The 19051-nt window shown below is 54.8% G+C and overlaps 2 protein-coding genes across 4 annotated transcripts; one reads left to right on the top strand and one right to left on the bottom strand.

The window, feature by feature from the left end:
• The first annotated feature begins 3795 nt into the window (after positions 1-3795).
• On the top strand, positions 3796-10054 carry Mpi (mannose phosphate isomerase). Its single transcript, XM_070042872.1, has 8 exons — positions 3796-3859; positions 4265-4392; positions 5476-5676; positions 6741-6882; positions 7181-7363; positions 8360-8533; positions 9133-9341; positions 9442-10054. The coding sequence occupies exons 1-8, from the start codon at positions 3844-3846 to the stop codon at positions 9658-9660; spliced, it is 1272 nt and encodes a 423-aa protein (XP_069898973.1). The 5' UTR covers positions 3796-3843; the 3' UTR covers positions 9661-10054.
• Positions 10055-13087: 3033 nt separating this feature from the next.
• Positions 13088-17591, bottom strand: Fam219b (family with sequence similarity 219 member B). 3 transcript variants are annotated; one of them, XM_070042870.1, is made up of 5 exons: positions 17365-17570; positions 17178-17265; positions 16095-16172; positions 15668-15713; positions 13088-14493 (listed from the first exon to the last, which is right to left on the bottom strand). In XM_070042870.1, exons 1-5 carry the CDS (start codon positions 17519-17521, stop codon positions 14338-14340), a joined length of 525 nt encoding a protein of 174 aa, XP_069898971.1. In that variant the 5' UTR covers positions 17522-17570; the 3' UTR covers positions 13088-14337. The 3 variants fall into 3 exon arrangements, with proteins under 3 accessions (XP_069898971.1, XP_069898969.1, XP_069898972.1); XM_070042868.1 differs by having other exon boundaries at positions 13088-14496; positions 17365-17555; XM_070042871.1 differs by lacking the exons at positions 13088-14493; positions 15668-15713 and adding an exon at positions 15724-15842 and having other exon boundaries at positions 17365-17591.
• Between the last annotated feature and the right edge of the window lie 1460 nt (positions 17592-19051).

Below are 19051 nucleotides of genomic sequence, written 5' to 3'. Positions count from 1 at the left end.
GTAACTACAGATATGTTATTTTTCTACCACTGGGGCCGTAGCCCCACTTCCGGTTTTCTGGTGGTGGTTAATTGAAGATAAGAATCTCTCTGACTTTCCTGCCCTGGCTGGCTTTGAACCATGATCCTCAGATATCAGCCTCCTGAATAGCTAGGATTACTGGTGTGAGCCACTGGCAACCAGGTAGGGTGTTGGTTTTGTGAGTCTTGCTATGTAGAGTGAGGCTCCTGTCTTGGTCTCCTTAATGCTGATATTACAGGAATAAACCATCATTATTGTGTGTGTGTGTGTGCACGCGCACACGCACACACACATGTATGCCAGAACTGAGACTCAATGCCAGAGCGCTGTTCCTGAGCTTTTTCAAACTCTACAACTTGAGCCACAGCTCAACTTCTGGCCTCTTAGTGGTTAACTGGAGAGAGAAATATCACCAACTTAGACTGGGAATGTAGCTTAGTGCTAGAGTTCTTGCTTAGCATGCATGATACCCTGGGTTCAATTCCTCAGTACCACATAAACAGAAAAAGCCAGAAGTGGTACTGTGGTAGAACACTAGCCTTGAGCAAAAGAAGCTCAAGGACAGTGCCCAGGGCCTGAATTCAAGCCCCAGAACTGGCACACACACACACACACACACACACACACACACACACACACACACACACACACACACACACACACACACACACACACACACACACACACATCACAGACTTTTCTGCCCAGGCTGGCTTCAAACTGCAATCCTCAAGATCTCAGCCTCCTGAGTAGCTAGGATTACAGATGTGCACCACTGGCAACAAACATCATTTTTGTTTGCTTGTTTGTTTGTTGTTTGTTTTGAGATCAGAGTCTTATTATGTTTTCCAGACTGGTCTTGAACTTAATGACCCTCTTGCCTTAGCCTCCCAAGTAGGGGCTATAGGCCTGTGTTACCATGCTTAGCTCCAGAGATCTGTTAGGAGGGAATAAAACAGTCATGAAACTTGCTATTTAACGTCTATTAACGTCTATTGAGGCCTAACTTCTTAAGTTAGCCTCAAGTTTCTTCAGGATCTGCCTTCATCTATCCATCTTTCCCCCTCACTTGCCTACCCTGCTATATTTTAGCCTTTTTAGTAACACAAGAATTCCTTACTTGGGGGCTGGGAAGGTGGCTCAGTGGTAGAGCGCTTACCTTGCATGAGGCCCTGGGATCCATTCTTCAGTACCACATAAGCAGAAAAAGCCGGAAGTAGCACTGTGGCTCAAGTAGTAGAGTGCTAGCCTTGAGCTGAAGAGCTGAGGGACAGCGCCCAGGCCTAGGCCAAGAGTTCAGGCCCCACGACCAACAACAAAAAAATTCCTTACACTTCCCTTGTTCCCTCCTACCTTGGTATCCTTGCACATGCTTTCCTTTATCACTGGTATTTCCCCATTCCTTATGCCCCATCTTCAACTTACTCTTGAAGTCCATGTTTAGAAAGACTCTCCAAGCTAGGTGCCAGTGGCTCATGCCTGTAATGCTAGCTACTCAGGAGGCTGAGATCTGAGGATCCTGGTTCAAAGCCAGCCCAGGCAGGAAAGTCAGTAAGACACTTATCTCCAATAAGCCACTTAGAAAACCAGAAGTGGCACTGTGGCTCAAGTAGTAGAGAGCTCCCCTTGAGCTGAAGAGCTGAGGGACAGCGCCCAGGCCCAGAGTTCAAGCCCTACAAGCAAAAAAAAAAAAAAAAGGGCTTTCCTTTGCTAGTTCAGCCCATGCTCCCATCATAAAATTTCATATCACCCTGTAATTTTCCTTCATAAAGCTCATTAACAGATTGTAATTGTAGACCTGTATAGGTAGTTATTTGTTTATGTCTGTCTCTTCCACTAGACAGGAAACGCCACAAGAGTGTTTTTGCCTCACTCTGTGAGAATGTATCAATATTGGGGCTTGAACTCAGGCTTGAGTGCCATCCCAGAGCTTTTGTGCTCAAGGCTAACAGTTCACCACTGGTTTACAGTCTTTTGGTAGTTAGAGATGAGTATCATGCACTGGCCATGGGTGGCTCACAACTATATTTTTAGCTACTCAGTTGGCTGAGATCTGAGGATCATAGTTCAAAACCAGCCTGGGCAGGAAAGTCTGTGAGACTCTTATCTCCATTTAACCCCCAGAAAACTGGAAGTGGTGCTGTGACTCAAAATGGTAGAGCACTAGCCTTGAGCAAAAGAGCTCGGGAAGAGGGGCCAGGCCCTGAGTTCAAGCCACAAGACTGACAAAAAAAAAAAAAGATTCAACTTTATTGTTTCCAGGCACTATCCTCAGGATATGGAGTGAGGATAGGGGTGGAGGATGAGTACCAAACCCCCATCTCCCAGCCCCTAAGGTCATCCTCCAAGGGCAGGGATCTTGGCTGTCTGCATCCTGGGAGAAGTCCCTGGCATAAGAACCAAGCCATTGGGCTGGGAATGTGGCTTAGTGATTGAGTGCTTGTCTAGTATTCATGAAGCCCTGGATTTGAGTCCTCCCAACCACATACACAGAAAAAGCCAGAAATGGTGCTGTGGCTCAGGTGGTAGAGTGCTAGCCTTGAGCAAAAGCAGCTCACGGACAGTACCCAGACCCTGAATTCAAGCAAAACAAAACTGGCAAAACAAAACTAAACTACCAGGCCATCTACCCCTCCTTGTGCTGTAGCAGCTATGATGCTGGACCAGTGAAGCAACAAACATTTTGATCACTGTGGAGGCTGCCCTCCCATCAATCTCTGAACATTTCTAGGATGTGCCCTCTACCCTGGGAGAGACACCATTTTGCTCATTCATTCATTCATTCATTCATTCAGTGAGGAAAGGGTAGCTGCATGCCCCACCTTCCACAGACTCAGTTTTCATCTCTACATTTTAGAGGGCTGAGGACTGGGGACTATAGCTTGGTGGTAGAGCACTTACCTAAAATGTGCAAGAGCCTGCATTTGATTCCCAACACCAAAAGAAGAAATGGTAAGTTAAGTGGGAAAGCTGGGAGCCGGTGGCTCACACCAGGGCCCAGGCCCAGATCACAAGCTCCAGATCTGACACAAAAGAGAGAGAAAAGAAAAAAATCAAGTGGCAGACACTGGTGGTTCATGCCTGTAATTTTATTTATTTTTATTTTTATTTTTATTTTGTTGTTGTTGGTCATGGGGCCTGAACTCTGGGCCTGGGTACTGTCCCTCAGCTCTTCAGCTCAAGACTAGTGCTCTGCCATTTGAGCCAAAGCACCACTTCTGGCCTTTTCTGCTTATGTGGTGCTGAGGAATCAAACCCAAGGCCTCATGCATGCAAAGCAAGCGCTCTACCACTGAGCCACCTTCCCAGCCCCTGCCTATAATCTTAGCTACACAAGAGGCTTAGATCTGAGGATTTTGGTTCAAAGCCATCCCAGTCAGGAAAGCAGGTGAGCCTCATCTCCAATCAACCACCAGAAAACCAGTAGTTGGGATCCCAGGCAGGAGCCATGCCCGGCTCTTCAGTGCCTTTTGCCATACTCTATGATTCACGCATTACACTGGTAGACCTGTCTTCCTAGGCCAGAGGAGAAGTTCTGCAAAGGCAAAATGGTGCTGTTTTCTCGGAGTCTGACATCTCTTCCCAGCCCATCGCACACCGTCCAGGGAACTTGAGAGAAGGGAGGAAGGAAGGCTGAGACCCAGACTCTTGGGGGGGTGGGGGGGTGGGGGGGAGGGAGGAACTACATTTCCCGTGGAGCTCTGCGCGCAGGACCGCGGAGGCAGCAGCCAGGAACTCCATTTCCCATGAAGCTCCGCGCGCGGAGCCGCGGGGGCTGCCGGGAAGGCATACGTGCCGGTAGCCGGGTCCACGGCCGCCGGGATGGCGACTCCGAGAGGTGATTTGTCGGTTGACCCGCGAGCGAGGCGGGGGCGCCGGGGGTGCGGGGGGAGGATCGCGGCCCGGGGTCGAGCCTCACAGCTGAGGCTGGAGGGGAGACGGGGGGGGGGGGTGGCGGGCGCCGGGAGGGCCTGAGGGGGGTCCCCGCCCCCCGCGGGAGCGCGGCCTGGGCTGCAACCGCCCGCAGACGGGACACAGGCTTGCAGAAGAGAGGGGTCCCTCCCCACAGCCTACACACAGACCCCTGTTCCACTCAGTCCCCAGTCAGAACCCGCCCCTTGGTCCTGGTTCCTCTGGAGCCTCGGCCCGCGCTGCCCCCAGGCCAGGTCTGATCACAAGCCCGAGCTGCCCCCAGGCCAGGGCTGACCCCAGGCCAGGGCTGACCCTCCGCCTGTCCCCGCAGTGTTCCCCCTCTCCTGCGTCGCCCAGCAGTACGCCTGGGGCAAGAAGGGCTCCACCAGCGAAGTGGCCTGTCTGCTGGCCAGCAATGACCCACTGGCCCAGATCGCCGAGGACAAGCCCTACGCCGAGGTGAGACCAGAGAGACCTGACCGGCTGGGAAGCGAGGGAGCAGGAGACGCCCTTCTGGCTCCTGGTCAGTGAGCCAGGGGATGGCAACAAAAAGAAGGGAGAGATTGTCCTAGAAAAAGCAATCTCAGATCTCTGGTGCTCTCCATCTTTCCAGCAACTCAGCACTTACTGGTGCATGTGTGTGTGTGTGTGTGTGTGTGTGCCAATCTGAGAGCTTGAACTCAGGGCCTGGGCACTGTCTCTGAGTGACTTGCTTAAAGCTAATGCTTTGTCAGTTGAGCAACACCTCCACTTCTGGCTTTTTGCTGGTTAACTGGAGATAAGACTCTCACAGACTTTCCTCCTCCACATGGCTTTGAACTGAGATCCTCAGATCCCACCCTCCTAGTAGTAAGGTGACAGGTGACTGGATGATAGGCATGAGCCACCAGCAGTCCAGCTTTATCCTCTTTTGCTACTAGAATGTAGTCAACATCTACTGAGGTGTTTTGAGACACTCCCTTTCCCAGTGACCTTGACAGTGCAGTGGTCATTCTCACTGACAGATAAGGAAACTGACACTTGGGGTTGGAGGCGTGGCTCAGTTGGTATAGCAGTAACCTGTGAGTGAACGAGGCCACGGTACCTAGTTCAAGTCCTGTTCTCAAACCTAGGAAAAAAATAAAAGAATTCCGGGTGCCAGTGGCTCATACCTATAGACTTAGCTACTCAGGAGACTGGGATGTGAGGATCGTGGTTCAAAGCCAGCCCAGCCAATAAAGGCCTCTGATGAGCCACAAAAAGCCAGATGGGGTGCTGTGGCTCAAGTGGTAGAGAAGTAGCCCTGAGCAAAACAGCCCAGAGAGCGCCCAGGCCCTGATTTCAAGCCCCCAACTGACCAAAGGAAAACTAGGAGAAGGGTGAAACTTGCTCAAGGCTCTCCAGCTGCTTCAAGGCAGGGCCTGCTGTTCTAGGGTCTGCTGCCTCTCTTGTCTAGGGCATGATCCTTCATGCCCAGGCCTGGAGCATGTTTTAGGGGACCACCCCCCCGACTCTACCCTTCAGACCACAACTGTTGGTACCAGGTTTTTCCTGTCTTTGTAGCTGTGGATGGGGACGCACCCCCGGGGTGATGCCAAGATCCTTGACAATCGCATCGCCCAGGAGACCCTCGGCCAGTGGATTGCCGAGAACCAGGACTGCTTGGGCTCCAAGGTCAAAGACACCTTTCAGGGCAAGCTTCCCTTCCTCTTCAAAGTGCTCTCAGTGGAAACAGCCCTGTCCATCCAGGCGCACCCCAACAAGGTAAAGCCAGAGGGGAGCAGAGGTCACGACAGAGAAGGCCCTGACACCTAGGCCGAGGTCCAGCCCAGAGCTAAATGCAGGCCTGATGGCTCCTGATTTAGCTGCAGAAGGCCGGAAGCTGGTGACATGTCTGAAGTCCTGAGTGAACAGCTGGCCAGCCTGTGCCAGGGGAGCTTCTCCAAGCCCGAGTTGTTTCTGGCTGCCCCTCACCCACCCTGCTGTGTTCCAGTTGGCTCTGTGGGAGCGGGCAGCACCCAGGCAGCCAGTCTTCCCGAGGCTCCACACCCCAGCCATGCCCAAATAGGTCAACAAGAGGGAAGGAAGGAGTCGCCAAAGTCACACATGGCGTGGCTTGCTGTTTGGCTTTCCTGCCTCATGGGCCAAGCTTCTTAAAAGGTTGTCCAAGTCTCCTCCCCTCCTCCCAAATTTGGCACTGTTTTCCTGGGTTGGCTGAACCCCCTAATTTCTGCATCATGCCTTGACCAGATACAAGAAGCAAGCCACTGATGTCTGAAACTGGTAAAGAGTGGAGAGCAAGCCTCAGCGTGACTGGCTTGAACTCAGAGCCTGGGCGCTGCCCCTGAGCTTTTGTGCTCAAGGCTGATGCTCTACCACTTGAGCCACATCTCCACTTGTGGCTTTTTTGGTGGTTCATTGGAGAGAACTCTGCCAAGGCTTGGCTTTGAACTGTGATCCTCGGATCTCAGCCTCCTGAATGGCTAGGATTACAGGCGTGAGCCACTAGTGCACAGCTGGGATTAGGTTTTTTTGGTTTTTGGTTTGTGGGGCTTGAACTTGGGGCCTGGGCACTGCCCCTCAGCTCTTCAGCTCAAGGCAAGCGCTCTACCACTGGAGCCACAGCACCACTTCGGGTTTTCTGGTGATTTATTGAAGATCAGAGTCTTATAGGCTTTCCTGCCCGGGCTGGTTTTGAACCACAACCCTCAGATCTCAGGCTCTTGAATAACTAGGATTACAGGCATGAGCCACCAGCGCCCAGCTGGGACGAGGTTCTTGCTGAGTAAACCCTGTTCCCTGACCATCCTCTCCCTTGCCACCCACAGGACCTAGCAGAGAAGCTGCATCTCCAGGCTCCACAGCACTACCCCGATGCCAACCACAAGCCCGAGATGGCCATTGCCCTCACCCCTTTCCAGGGCTTGTGTGGCTTCCGACCAGTTGAGGAGATTGTGACCTTTCTGAAGAGTACGGTGGGGCTGAGCGCTGAGGGCATGTGCACTCAACATGGGATATGTGGGGGGACCTCGGCCAGAGCAGGAACAGAGATGAGGCACAGGGCTGGATGTCAGGAACTAGAGGACTGCTTGGGGCCAGATTACTGAGATCAGGCTTGGGTGGGCTTGTCAAGGGCTGGTACCGAGCAGCCGTTTTGTAGTGCCGAGTTTGCTCAGTGTTGCCTGGCTCTGTGGTTAGATATGGGACGGGAACCCCAAGGGTTCTATCTTACAGTTCTTGATACGGGCCCATGTGTGGCTTCCTGCAGAGGTGCCTGAGTTCCAGTTCCTGATAGGAGATGAGGCAGCCACGCAACTGAGGCAAAGCACGAGTAGCGACACCCAGGCTGCAGCCTCAGCTCTGCGCAGCTGCTTCTCCAATCTCATGAGGAGTGAAAAGAAGGTGGTGGTGGAGCAGCTTAACCTGTTGGTGAAGAGGATTTCCCAGCAAGGTGAGCGTGGCGGCTGGGTGGAGCAGGTGCCCAGGTGACAGGTACAAGATGCTTTTTTTTTTTTTTGTCGGTCGTGGGGCTTGAACTCTGGGCCTGGCACTGTCCCTCAGCTCTTCAGCTCAAGGCTAGCGCTCTAACACATGAGCCACAGCGCCACTTCTGGGTTTTTCTGCTTATGTGGTGCTGAGGAATCAGATCCAGGGCCTCATGCATGCAAGGCAAGCACTCTACCACTGAGCCACTTTCCCAGCCAAGAACAGGGCTCTTAACCACTTAGCCCAGCTGCAATCTACGGCTGGCCACCTCCGTTTGTGGAGTGCTACTTCCTGGCCTTTCTAGGTGGTTGAGGGCAGGCTAGCCTAGAAGCTTCTGGTATCTTCCCACACACATTCAGAGCTGCTTCCCAGCCTTGCGGTTGTTTCCTGTGTGTAGACAGACCTAGTGTCTGGTGGCTGGAGAGCAGGAAGGGGACAGGAGACCCCTCTCCTATAGGACCAAGTCTAGTGCTCTCTGTAGGTAGCTCTTCCTCAGATGCATTCCAGGGGGCAGGCAGGCCTGGGGAGAGTACCAGACATGGCTGATGGGTGTGTCACTCACCTTTGGACAAGCAGTTAAACCTAGACAAAGACTTGCCAGGAACCAGTGGGCATGCCTGTGATCCTAGCTTCTCAGGAGGCTAAGGTCTAAGGACCGAGGTTCAAAGCCAGCCCAGGGAAGAACCTCTGTGAGACTTTTCTCCTATAACCACCAAAAAAGCTAGAAGCAGAGCTGTGGCTCAAGTGGTAGAGTGCCAGCCTTGAGTGAAAAGGCTCAGGCCCTGAGTTCAAGTTCCAGTATGGATGCAAACATAAAGAGGCCAGGCTGCAGGCAGTTGAAGAGATGGGCTGGTGGTCGCCGCCCAGCACAGCACAGCCCTGAGCAGGCAGGGACTCGACGCTGAGTCTCCTCGGCCAGGGCATGGCTGTGGACACAGCCGTGGGCGCTTGTAACCCTTAGTGTCTGCTGGGAACAGCGTGGAGGACATTTGCGGGGAGCTCCTGCTGCAGCTGCACCGGCAGTACCCGGGAGACATCGGGTGCTTTGCCATCTACTTCCTGAACCTGCTTACCCTCCAGCCTGGAGAGGCCATGTTTCTGGAGGCCAACGTACCCCACGCCTACCTGAAGGGAGGTGAGCTCCGGGTGATCAGCGAGGTCCTGGGGGCGCAGGGAGAGGAGAGGCGTCCAGCTCTGGCCTGGCCAGTCAGCAGGGGTGGTGAAGGTCAGCTTGACAGTAGGCCCTACGTGTGCTGTGCCTGTCCGAGGGGCGGGTGAGGGACCCAGCTTGAACACGGGCCGGCTGCCTGCCGTCCTCTCCTCCAGCCTCCGCCTCTGCAGTCCCCACCCAGATTCCCACACTAAAACACCATGTTCCAAGCTGGGCACTGGTGGCTCACGCCTGTCATCTCAGCTACGCACAAGGCTGAGATCTGAGGATCGCAGTTCAAAGCCAGCCCAGGCAGGAAAGTCCGTGAGACTCTTTAACGCTAATGAACCACCAAAAGGCTGCTGTGGTTCAAGTGGTAAAGGGCCCGCCTTGAGGGAAAAGAGCTCCGGGGCGCTGAGTTCAGGCCCCCTCTGCACAGGCCACTGCAGGGTAGTGGCGCCCCCTTGTGGCTGATGCGACCCCCCCCATGCCCAGCCTGAGCTCAGCTTGCTGGGATTTGAAGGCTGTGTGTGTTGGGGGAGGGCAGTGGGCCCAGGGGAGTCCTGACGGCTGCCGGTCCCTAGACTGTGTGGAGTGTATGGCGTGCTCCGACAACACGGTGCGCGCTGGCCTGACACCCAAGTTCATCGACGTGCCAACCCTGTGTGAGATGCTCAACTACACGCCAAGCCCCAGCCAGGACCGGCTCTTCCCCCCAACACAGAGTCCGGGGGACCCCTACCTCTTCATTTACGACCCCCCTGTGCCAGATTTCACTGTCATGAAAATGGAGGTGAGTGGGGGTCAGCCACACCCCACCAGGCAGCCGGGGCCTGGGGTGGGCTGTGCTCAGGGAGGCCCAGCCATGTTGCCCCCCTCTGCTTCCCGACCAGGTCCCTGGCTCCGTCTCCGAGTACAAGGTTCTGGCGGTGGACTCGGCCAGCATCCTCCTGGTGGTGCGGGGCTTGGTGACGGCCAGCACCCCCGCGGCCCAGGCCCCCATCCCCCTGCAGCGGGGCGCTGTGCTGTTCATCGGGGCCAATGAGAATGTCTCACTGGAGCTCACCGCACCCCAAGACCTGCTGCTCTTCCGGGCCTGCTGTCTGCTGTAGAGGCCACAGCCTCCCTGCCCTCATGGCCAGTCACCCCAACTCTGTGCTAGCTCAGCCTTCTCAGGCCCCTCCCTGCTGGGGGCGGAGCCAGAGGAGCTGTTGGAGGAGTCCAGGTCCAGGCTGCCCTGGCCCTGCCCTAGTCAAGCACTCCAGGACCTCATGCACTGAGCCAGGCCCGCGTTCCCCGGGCCGCAGCTCCAGCCTTGCCATAAGGCTGTGGTGACTCCTAGGCTCTAGACCCACTCCTGCAGCGGCCTCGGCTCCAGCGAGGCAGAGAGAATCCCAGATCATCTTGTCTGTGCAATTAAAGATAGCGTGCAGAGGCTGTGGGGCAGTGTGCACGCAGCCTCTGGTATTCCTCTCCCCCAAAGTGGGCGGGAATTTCTCCCTGGAAGTGACTGCTTTTGCTCTATTCAGTGTTCTGGGGTGGGTGGGCTGGATTCCAGAAGCCTCTTCGTGGAAAGTGTGGGAGGGAGGCTGCCTTGGCCTCCGCTGCGCAGCTTGCAGGCAGGCCTTCTGCTCCTTTCCTGAAGGTTTGCAGACCCGAATTGAAGGTCATGATTGCTGAGCAGCCTCCAGTAGTCACCACACCCACATCTAGCTTCTCAACTTCTTTTTGTCAGTCATGGGACTTGAACTCAGGGCCTCAGCACTGTCCCTGAGCAGCTTTGGCTCAAGACTAGCACTTTACCACTTGAGCCACAGTATCTCTTCAAGCTTTTTCTGTGTATGTGGCACTGAGGAATCGAACTCAGGGCTTCATGCATGCTAGGCAAGCACTCTACCACTAAGCTACATTCGCAACCCAGCTTCTCAACTTCTTAGGGCTGTTTTGGAGTTTGAACTTAGGGCCCTGCTAGGCAAGGCTCTGTCACTTGAGCCATGCCTCTAGCTCCTTTTTAGATTATTTTTCACAAAGGGCCTCAATGTTGGCCACACACGTAGCATGCTGCATAGCTGTGGTTACATGTGTACCTCCCAATGGGGTTCCACTAACATTGTTGCCTGGGCTGGCCTCAAACACATCTCAATTTCCATTTACTGAGGAGCTGGGATTATGGGTGTGAGCTGCTGAACCCAGCTGCTTTGGTTTGTTTTAAACAGGGTGTGGCCAGGGGCTCAAGTTTGTAATCTTAGCTACTCAGGAGGCCAAGATCTGGAGGATTGTGGTGAGATCAATGCAGGAAGCCCATGATACTCCAAGTCCAGCATAGCCAGCAAAAAGCCAGGTTGGAGGTGTGGCTCAAATGGTAGAGCACCCCAGTGGAGGGAGTGGGTGGTGTCAGGCTGTGTGGCTCTGGCTGGCCTGGAACTCATGCCTCAGTAGGGGTTAGCACATCGGCCACCAGGCAAGTTCTGGCTCTGCTCACACACTGAGGCTACCCCACCAATTGGCCTGCAAAGCTGAAACTTTTTTTTGGGGGGGGGGGGTCCGGTCGTGGGGCCTGAACTCTGGGCCTGGGCGCTGTCCCTCAGCTCTTCAGCTCAAGGCTAGTGCTCTACCACTTGAGCCACAAAGCTGCAACTTTTTTGGCACGGCTGGGATCAAACCCAGGACCTGGTGCTTTCGAGGTGTGTGCTTGTGGAGCTGCACCTCCAGCCCTAGCCCAGTGGGCTACATGTGGCCCAGGGAACTGCCAGGTCTTTTTCCCCAATGTAGCGCTGTGAGCCCAAGCTAGTGCCTCTTCCAAACTGGCAAGGATTAGAGACCCAGTGCCTCTCCTAAGCTGGTAGGGAATACTGAGGCCCAGCACCTTTCCCAAGGAGGCAGGGAGTACTGAGGGCCAAAGCCTCTTCCAAGCTGGCAGGAAGTACTGAGGCTCAGTCCCTCCTCCAAGGAGGCAGGGAATACTGAAGCCTAGCACCTCTCCCAAGCTGGCAGGGAGAGGAGAGCACGTCCCCTTCATGCCTGTGCAGTGGTGCTCAGAAATGCTGTCACTCCACAGTAAGCAGAGACAGGTCCACTGGTTTCCTCCAATGGGCTATGGCTCAGAGAAATTATCTCAGGGGCTGGCATGGGAAGGCTGGGACAGGAGGACCCCAAGTTCCATGCCAGCTTGGGCTACACAGACCCTGTCTGCAAAACAAACCAAAAAGACAAAAAAGCTGGGCTTCTGCTCACACCGCAGTTTCATCAGGAAACCACCTTCAAAATGGTTTGCAGCTGGTATGGTGGCACCACTGCAAGCTAGAACAGACTGAGGCAGGAGGGTTGTAAGTTCAAGATCAGCCTGGGCTATACAAACGTGGTCCTGAAAGATCATGCAAAATTGGGTTTTGAGGGCTAGGAAGGTGGCTCAGTGGTAGAGCACTTGCCTTGCATGCATGAGGCCCTGGGTTCAATTCCTCAGCACCACATAAGCAAAAAGAAAAAAGCCAGAAGTGGCGCTGTGGCTCAAGTGGTAGAGCACTAGCCTTGAGCTGAAGAGCTGAGGGACAGTGCCCAGGCCCAGAGTTCAGGCCCCATGACCAGACCGGACCCCCCCACCAAAAAAAATTGTGTTTTGAGCTTCAAACTTTTTACTAAAGGGCAGCCCACTATAAAGAAAGTCGATTTATAAGAACTCATTTCACCGGGCACCGGTGGCTCACACTTGTAATCCTAGCTACTACTCAGGACACTGAGATCTGAGGATCACGGTTCAAAGCCAGCCCAGGCAGGAAAAGTCCATGAGACTCATCTCCAACAAACAACCAGAAAACTGGAAATGGCACTGTGGCTCAAGTGGAGAGCACTAGCCTTATGCTGAAGAGCTGAGGGACAGCGCCCAGACCCTGAGTTCAAGACACGACTACCAAAAAAACCTTACTCATTTCACTCATGGCCTATAATGAGACAAACCCCCAAAACCAGCCTGGCACCAGTAGCTCACAATCCTAGCTATTTGGGAGGCTGAGATCAGAGGATGGTGGTTTGAAGCCAGCCTGGGCAGCAAAGTCCATGAGACTCATCTCCAATTAGCCACCAAAAAGCTGGAAGTAGAGGTTTGGCTCAAGAGGTAGCACGTTAGCCTTGAGCAAAAGAAGCTCAAGGGATCATGGTTCAAAGCCAGCCCAGGCAGGAAAGTCCATGAGACTCTAATCTCCAATAAAACCACTAGAAAGCCGGAAGTGGCTGCTGTGGCTCAAGCGGTAGAGTGCTCGCCTTGAGCTGAAGAGCGCAGGGACAGTGCCCAGGCCCAGAGTTCAAACCGCATGACCGACCTCCCCCCCCAAAAAAAAAAAAAAGAAAAGAAAAGAAGCTTAAGGACAGTGCCAAGGCTTTGAGTTCAGATCCCACAACCAGAAAAGGAAAAAAGGCTCAGGGGGAAGCACAGAGGGGGAGGGACACCAGGGAGGCCTGGCCACAGACACGAGCACGCTCTGCTGTCCTCACCTCAGGACACCCAGGCCTTTCTTAAACCTGTTTCAACAGACACAGCACAGCTGGAATGATTGCATTTATTTTTACAAAGGTCAAGTGCAAGACCTCTGGAAAGCATCCAGACCCAGGTGAGCGCTCCACCATCACCTTCTCCATAGCCCATCTCAGAATTAAGGCAGGTTGGCTCTTGGCACCCTTTATGGGTTGTATTTGGGTCTGTGGTAAACACCCAGCCATCTCCACCTTGCTTGGTCCTGCAGCCTCCCCCATGGGTCACTGGCTCTGAGGCCCTCCCCCCAGACGGCCATGTTTCTCTGTGCATTACAGCAATGGCCACGAAGAGGATGTGGTTTTTGGGTTCTGCCACTTTCTCCAGTAGCCCAGGTCCCTCACGGAAATGTGGCTGCCCACCCCAGCTGTCCTCTTCAGGCCTGGCTCTGCACACAGGGCCTGAGCACAGCACTTCCGCATGCCAAGCAAGTGCTCTGGCAGGGGCACACTTCCAGCTTCTGAGTAAGAGGGAGCTGGGCAGAGGAAAAGGCCCCGGGATGGCCCTTGCCCATGCTTCTGAGCTGCAGACTGACCTCAGGCAGGGCCTGGGAGTTCTCAGGGCTTTCCTCCCTGTCCCGTGGCCAAAGCCACACAGTCACACCCTCTCACCCACTGCTACTCAAGTTGGACAAGGCCAACTAGGAAGGCACTGACTGGCCTTGCGCTGCCCCCTGCTGGTAGCTACGAGAACAGCAGCAGTAACTTTAACCTTTGAAGAAACATCCCAGGCAAGGAAATACAAATAAATACACAAGTATGAGACATTTTATCCTACCTGGGAAGGGCTGGCCAGTCACAAGCCCCACCCTGACGGCTAGACCAGCAGAACACACCCCAGGTCACAGCCTAGCTGCACACAAGACCAGCTTCAAGACTTCCTGCCCTAGCACTGTGCATCCCTACAGGTGAAGCTGCTGCTAGTCCACCTGAGAGCTAGAACGAGGAGCACGCATGGACCCAGAGTCATTAGACTCCAGCGGCAAGCTGGAGTGCTGTTTTCTACCCTGATATGCTGCTGCCTGGCGCAGACTGGGTGCAGCTCTTCCCCTTCCCTTAAACACCCTACTATCAAGCTCCAGTCAAGATGTCTGCAGGGTTCTGAGCCACCTCTGCCAGCCACCATCACAGACAGCGCCCTGACTCTAACGAACCGCACAATTCCACCTAACTCCTGAATCATGGGGGGGCAGCAGCCTGCAAGTCCCCAACTGTGCCTCCAGCAGTTCCGGGCTGACAGCAGGGCCCGTGCTGGGAGGCTGTGCCTACTGAAGGGTGCAGGACGAGTCCCCAAGACAGCAGGAGCAGGAGCATGAGGACGCCATGGGCTTGGGAGGGATGAGGTCAAGGGCCTCATCATCTGGGATCTCATCCAGGTGGTAGCCATCTTCTAGCAGCTGCCGGCTCACGTCCTGGTTCACCTGCTAAGAGGTGGAGACAGGGAACTATGAGCAAAGATGCAAAAGGCAGGCGGGGCTTCCACACCAGTGCTTCCTGGCCACACCCTGCCCCCAAGACCCAATCCTGTGACTAGAGGAGCAGGCAACATCTGTGTCATGGTGCAGCAGGGTGGATGGGCACCAGCAGCCTTGGCCAGTACTGTCCAGGCTTATTGGACTCCACCCCTGGGGGAGCCGATCTCATGAGAAGTCCTGAGACATTGGATACAAATGTCATATTTTAGAAGGTTTCTAAGTTATTCTATGGCCCCTCCCCACTGGGAAGCAAGGCTGAATACAGGTGTGACAGCAGGGCAGGATGGAGGGAGTGGTCCAGGAGGATGGGTCTGGGTGGGAGGGGGTAGTCTTGTCTGCACTTGTCAGATCAGCCACCCTCAGGCTCACCACCCTCCCACTGGCAGAACTCTGGGGCTCCATAAAGTGGGGCAGTCAACAGGCTTTCACCATTCAACTGAGTAGATGAAATATGCAAAGCTGGGGAAAGTTTTCTGGGCTAACTTTCCTTTTTCCTAGGTTTTGTGTGTGCTGGTCCTAGGGCCTTGAACTCAGGACCTATGCAATGACCCTTACCTTTTTCACTCAAGGCTGGCGCTCTACCAATTGAGCCACAGCTCTATTTCCGGCTTTTTGGTGGATAGCTGGAGAAGAGAGTCTCTCAGATTGTCTGTTCTGGCTGGCTTCTAACCAGACTCCCCAGATCTCAGCCTCCTCAGTAGCTATGATTAGAGGATTGAGCTACCAGTGCCCAGTAATCCTTCTGTTTATGCTTCTTGTATGGCTGGGATGGCCGGAGTACACCACCACACCCAGCTTCTTCTATTGAGTAGAGGTCCTATGAACTGTTTTGCCCAGGCTGACATGGAACCATAATCCTGATTTCAGCCCTCTGAACAGGAGTACCGCTGTGTGCCACCAGCATTTATCCAGCTAAAACTTAAAGATGATTGAGGTCATTTACAGCCCTGGATTTTCCTAAGATACCTATACCTCTGCTAGAGGAAGAGGGTAGAATGGAAAGTCGGAGAGCAGCCCAGAAGCCCGATAAAGTGCCCTGCATACAACAGACACCGTACACCACTGCCAGTGGTGGAGGTGCAGCCTGCAGCCTGGCCCTGCGCAGACGCTCTGGACTTGCCTCTGCAGAGGAGTAGCCGGAGGATCTGGATCCCAGCTCCCCGTCGCTGGAAGAGGAACATGGTCAGTTGCAGGAGGCCTGCTGGGCACAGTGGCTGACAGAGAGCAGAGCATGCAGCAGGGTCTGCAGGACTTGTGAAGCAAAGACCACACACCACAGGATGCAAGCCCAGCACCTGCGGGGAGTACAAACGGCTCCCTCACCTGGCTCCAGCAGGACTAGGATCACTACACTAACAGTGCGGGGACCAGAGGTCAGGACAATCTCCCAATCACCAATGAATCTTAGAACCCAGCCATGCCAGGGAAAGAACAGCCCTGAAATGCACACGGAGGGCTTGCAGGAGTCAGGAAACAAGCAGAGGCACTAAGCGTTGCGGTGTTTCCCAGCCACTCCCCCAAGGGGTACTTGCAGAAGGAGCACTCACCTGTCAGAGTCGAGGGACACCAGGTTCTCATCTGGACTCTGGCTAAGAGGAGTGTAGCCCTTGTTAAACTTCACTGACCTGAGGGGAGAGGGGATGAGACACCGGGAAGTTCAGAGAAAGCCAGAGGCCTCGCCCTTGTTGAGGGAGAGCTGCCATCCTCTGGACTTGCCTTCTACTTGGTTGCTCGGCTCTCATGACTGTAGCTCCAAATACCACCACACCAATCCCCCTTTCATAAACCAAGGAAAGCAACCACCCTGCTTCCCTTATTTAAATGGAGGATTTAAAAAAATAAAAAGCAATGCTGGGAGTAGTGGCTCACGCCCATAGTCCTAACTAGTCAGGAGGCTGAGATCTAAGGATCATAGTTCCAAGCCAGCCTGGGCAGAAAAGTCCTTGAGATTCATCTCCAATAAACCACCAGAAAACCGGAAGTGGTGCTGTGGCTCCAAGTGGTAGAGTGCTTGCTTTGAGCTGAAAGTTTAGGGACAGCACCCAGGCCCAGAGTTCAAGCTCCATGACTGACCAAAAAAAAAAAAAAAAAAAAAGAAGCACAGAGCCAGGAGTGGGTGGCTCATGCCTGTAGTCCCAGCTACTCTGAAGGCAGAAATCAGAGGATCTGCCAACCTGGGCAGAAAACTCGATGAGACTCTTATCTGCAATTAATCAGCAAAAAGCCGGACGTGGGGGTCTGGTTCAAGTGGTAGACCCTCCAGCCTTGAACGGAAACTCTAAGGAACACTGCACAGGCCCCGAGTTCAAGCCCCAGTACAGGCACACAAAAACAAAACCCACAAAAGATTTAAACACCACCACCACCACCACCACTCAGCATGGCCGTCCCCGCAGACCCCCTCCACCCCAACCCCGAGATCCTGGGATGGATCCTATCGGCTGACACAAATCCCTATTCTCATGCCCTTCGCTCCACACTGTCAAGGCCTTAGAGGGAGGAAGGAGGGGGTCCCTCCTCCCATGTTTGGCCGGGTCGCCGGCTGGGCATCACTAGCTCGGCCTCCCCGCAGGCGCAGACCCGGGCCCGCCTGGGGAAGCCGCCGGCGAGGAGGCGGCGCCCGCGGAGACCTTTTCCCTGAAGCGTCGGGGCGGCTCGGCAAGGCCCCCAGCATGCCTTTCCTCCGCAGAACGGCTTTGGCCAGGTCCCGGTGCTTCTCTGCAAGCCAAAGGGCCCGGGTCAGCCGGCCTGCCCCGCGCGGGCGTCCCCGCGCCCCCGCACCCGGCCCGCACCCCGGCCCCCTCCGGCCCCACTCACGCAGCTTGGCCTGAAGGGACGGCGCGCGCGTCACCATGTAGGGCCCCCGCTTCTCCACGGCCCCGGGGGCGCGCTCCGCCGGCCGCGGGGTCCCTCCGGGCCGCGGCCCCGGGGCGGAACCCCGCACCGCGTGCCCGCAGAGCTCCGCGGTCGCCATGGCCAGGCCCCGCCCCGCCCCGCAGCCCCGCCTCGCGACGACCGCGCCGCCGCCGCCGCCGCCGGCTTCCCCTCAGCGTGCAGGCGGTGCGCAGGCGCAGACGCGGGCCGCCGTGCCTGCCCGCGCCTTCCGGCCCGCCGGCTGGGGGGGGTCGGCACAAAGGTTCCGCCCCGCCCCGCCCCGCCCTTTTCAGTGGTTTTAACTGCACCTTGGGAAACACGGTGGGGCGGAGGCCGGCTGGAGCTCCCCAGGTCAGCCGCCACGGTCGGGGCGCGGACGGGGAGGCCCTGGGCTCGCCTGAGGCTTGGCTAAGGCTGACCCTCAGCCAAGCCCCAGCTTCTTAAAATGGAACGTTGGAGCGGGGAGGGCTGCGCGGGGGCCAGGGCGCTAGGCTGGCCGGGCCGGGCCCAGCACGGCCGGGGAAAGGCGGGCCCGTCAGTACCTGTTCCCCAGACCCAAATGAACAGGGGCGAGGCGCACCCTTGAGTGTGTGTGTGGCAGGGCAGGGGCCGTGTCGAGGCTCTTGACTTCCCCAGCCCCTCAGGGATGTTTCTGCTCGTTTGTGGCTGGCTGGAAATAAGCTCCAGATGGTTGCTGGAACTGCCGAATCTCAGGAGACTAGTTCCGAGGCTAATAAATTGGCCTCCGAAGGGTAGGTCAACACTGCAGCTCCAAGCCCCTAGAGCCAACCAAGTAAGAGTGCTGATTACAAGTAGGTCCTAACCAGATAGGAGGGAAGTTTTTGAAAAATCAGTAATATAAAACTTCATTATTTTGATGTCTAAATGGGCCAAGAAAGTTCAGCATAATTATCACCAGATTACAATTTATTAATTTATTTAAACTATTCTGTAAATCCTTCTGTCTTCAAAGTTTTATGGGTCTAAGTTAACTAAAAATGAAGACAAAAATGACATTTTCTTTCCTTTTTTTTGCCAGTCCTGGGGTTTGAACTCAGGGCCTGGACACTGTCCCTGAGCTTCTTTTTGCTCAAGGATAGCACGTTACCACTTGAGCCACAGCACCACTTCCCAGGGCTTCATGCATGCTAGGCAAGCACTGTACCACTGAGCCACATTCCCAACCCCAATAACATACATTTCTTTTAGCTTGGCCTCTCAATTGGCCTTTTCACTTATGGCTGGAACTCTACGTGAGCCACAGCTCTGCTTAAGCTTTTTGCTGGTTAATTGCTGAAGGTAGGAGTCTCAGATTTAGCCAGCACGCTTATGCCTGTAATTCTTCCTACTCAGGAGGCTGAGATCTGAGGATCTTGATTCAAAACCAGCCCAGATAGGAAAATCCATGACATTCATCTACAATGAACCACATGACAACTGGAAATGGAGCTGTGGCACAAAGTGGTAGAGCTCTAGCTTGGAGCAAAAGAGCTGAGGGACACAAGCAAGGCCCTGAATTCAAGCCTGACAACCGTAAAAAAGGAAAAGAAAAGCTGGATACTGGTGGTGCATGCCTGTAATCCTAGCTTGGGAGGCTGAGATCTGAGGGTCATGGTTTGAAGCCAGCCTA

This window comes from Dipodomys merriami, unplaced genomic scaffold (genome assembly GCF_024711535.1).
Source record: "Dipodomys merriami isolate MVZ:Mamm:240054 unplaced genomic scaffold, mDipMer1.0.p SCAF_33, whole genome shotgun sequence".
NCBI lineage: Eukaryota > Metazoa > Chordata > Mammalia > Rodentia > Heteromyidae > Dipodomys > Dipodomys merriami.
This window is presented reverse-complemented; position numbering and strand designations above follow the sequence as displayed.

Coding starts and splice junctions, on each gene's coding strand:
- Mpi (XM_070042872.1), top strand. Junction 7,364..8,359: donor GAAGAGGATTTCCCAGCAAG/GTGAGCGTGGCG, acceptor TGTAACCCTTAG/TGTCTGCTGGGAACAGCGTG. Junction 8,534..9,132: donor CCACGCCTACCTGAAGGGAG/GTGAGCTCCGGG, acceptor GCCGGTCCCTAG/ACTGTGTGGAGTGTATGGCG.
- Fam219b (XM_070042868.1), bottom strand. CDS start 17,521: ATGGCGACCGCGGAGCTCTGCGGGCACGCGGTGCGGGGTTCCGCCCCG. Junction 17,266..17,364: donor GTCCCTTCAGGCCAAGCTGC/GTGAGTGGGGCC, acceptor TTTGGCTTGCAG/AGAAGCACCGGGACCTGGCC. Junction 15,714..16,094: donor GTGTCCCTCGACTCTGACAG/GTGAGTGCTCCT, acceptor TTCCTCTTCCAG/CGACGGGGAGCTGGGATCCA.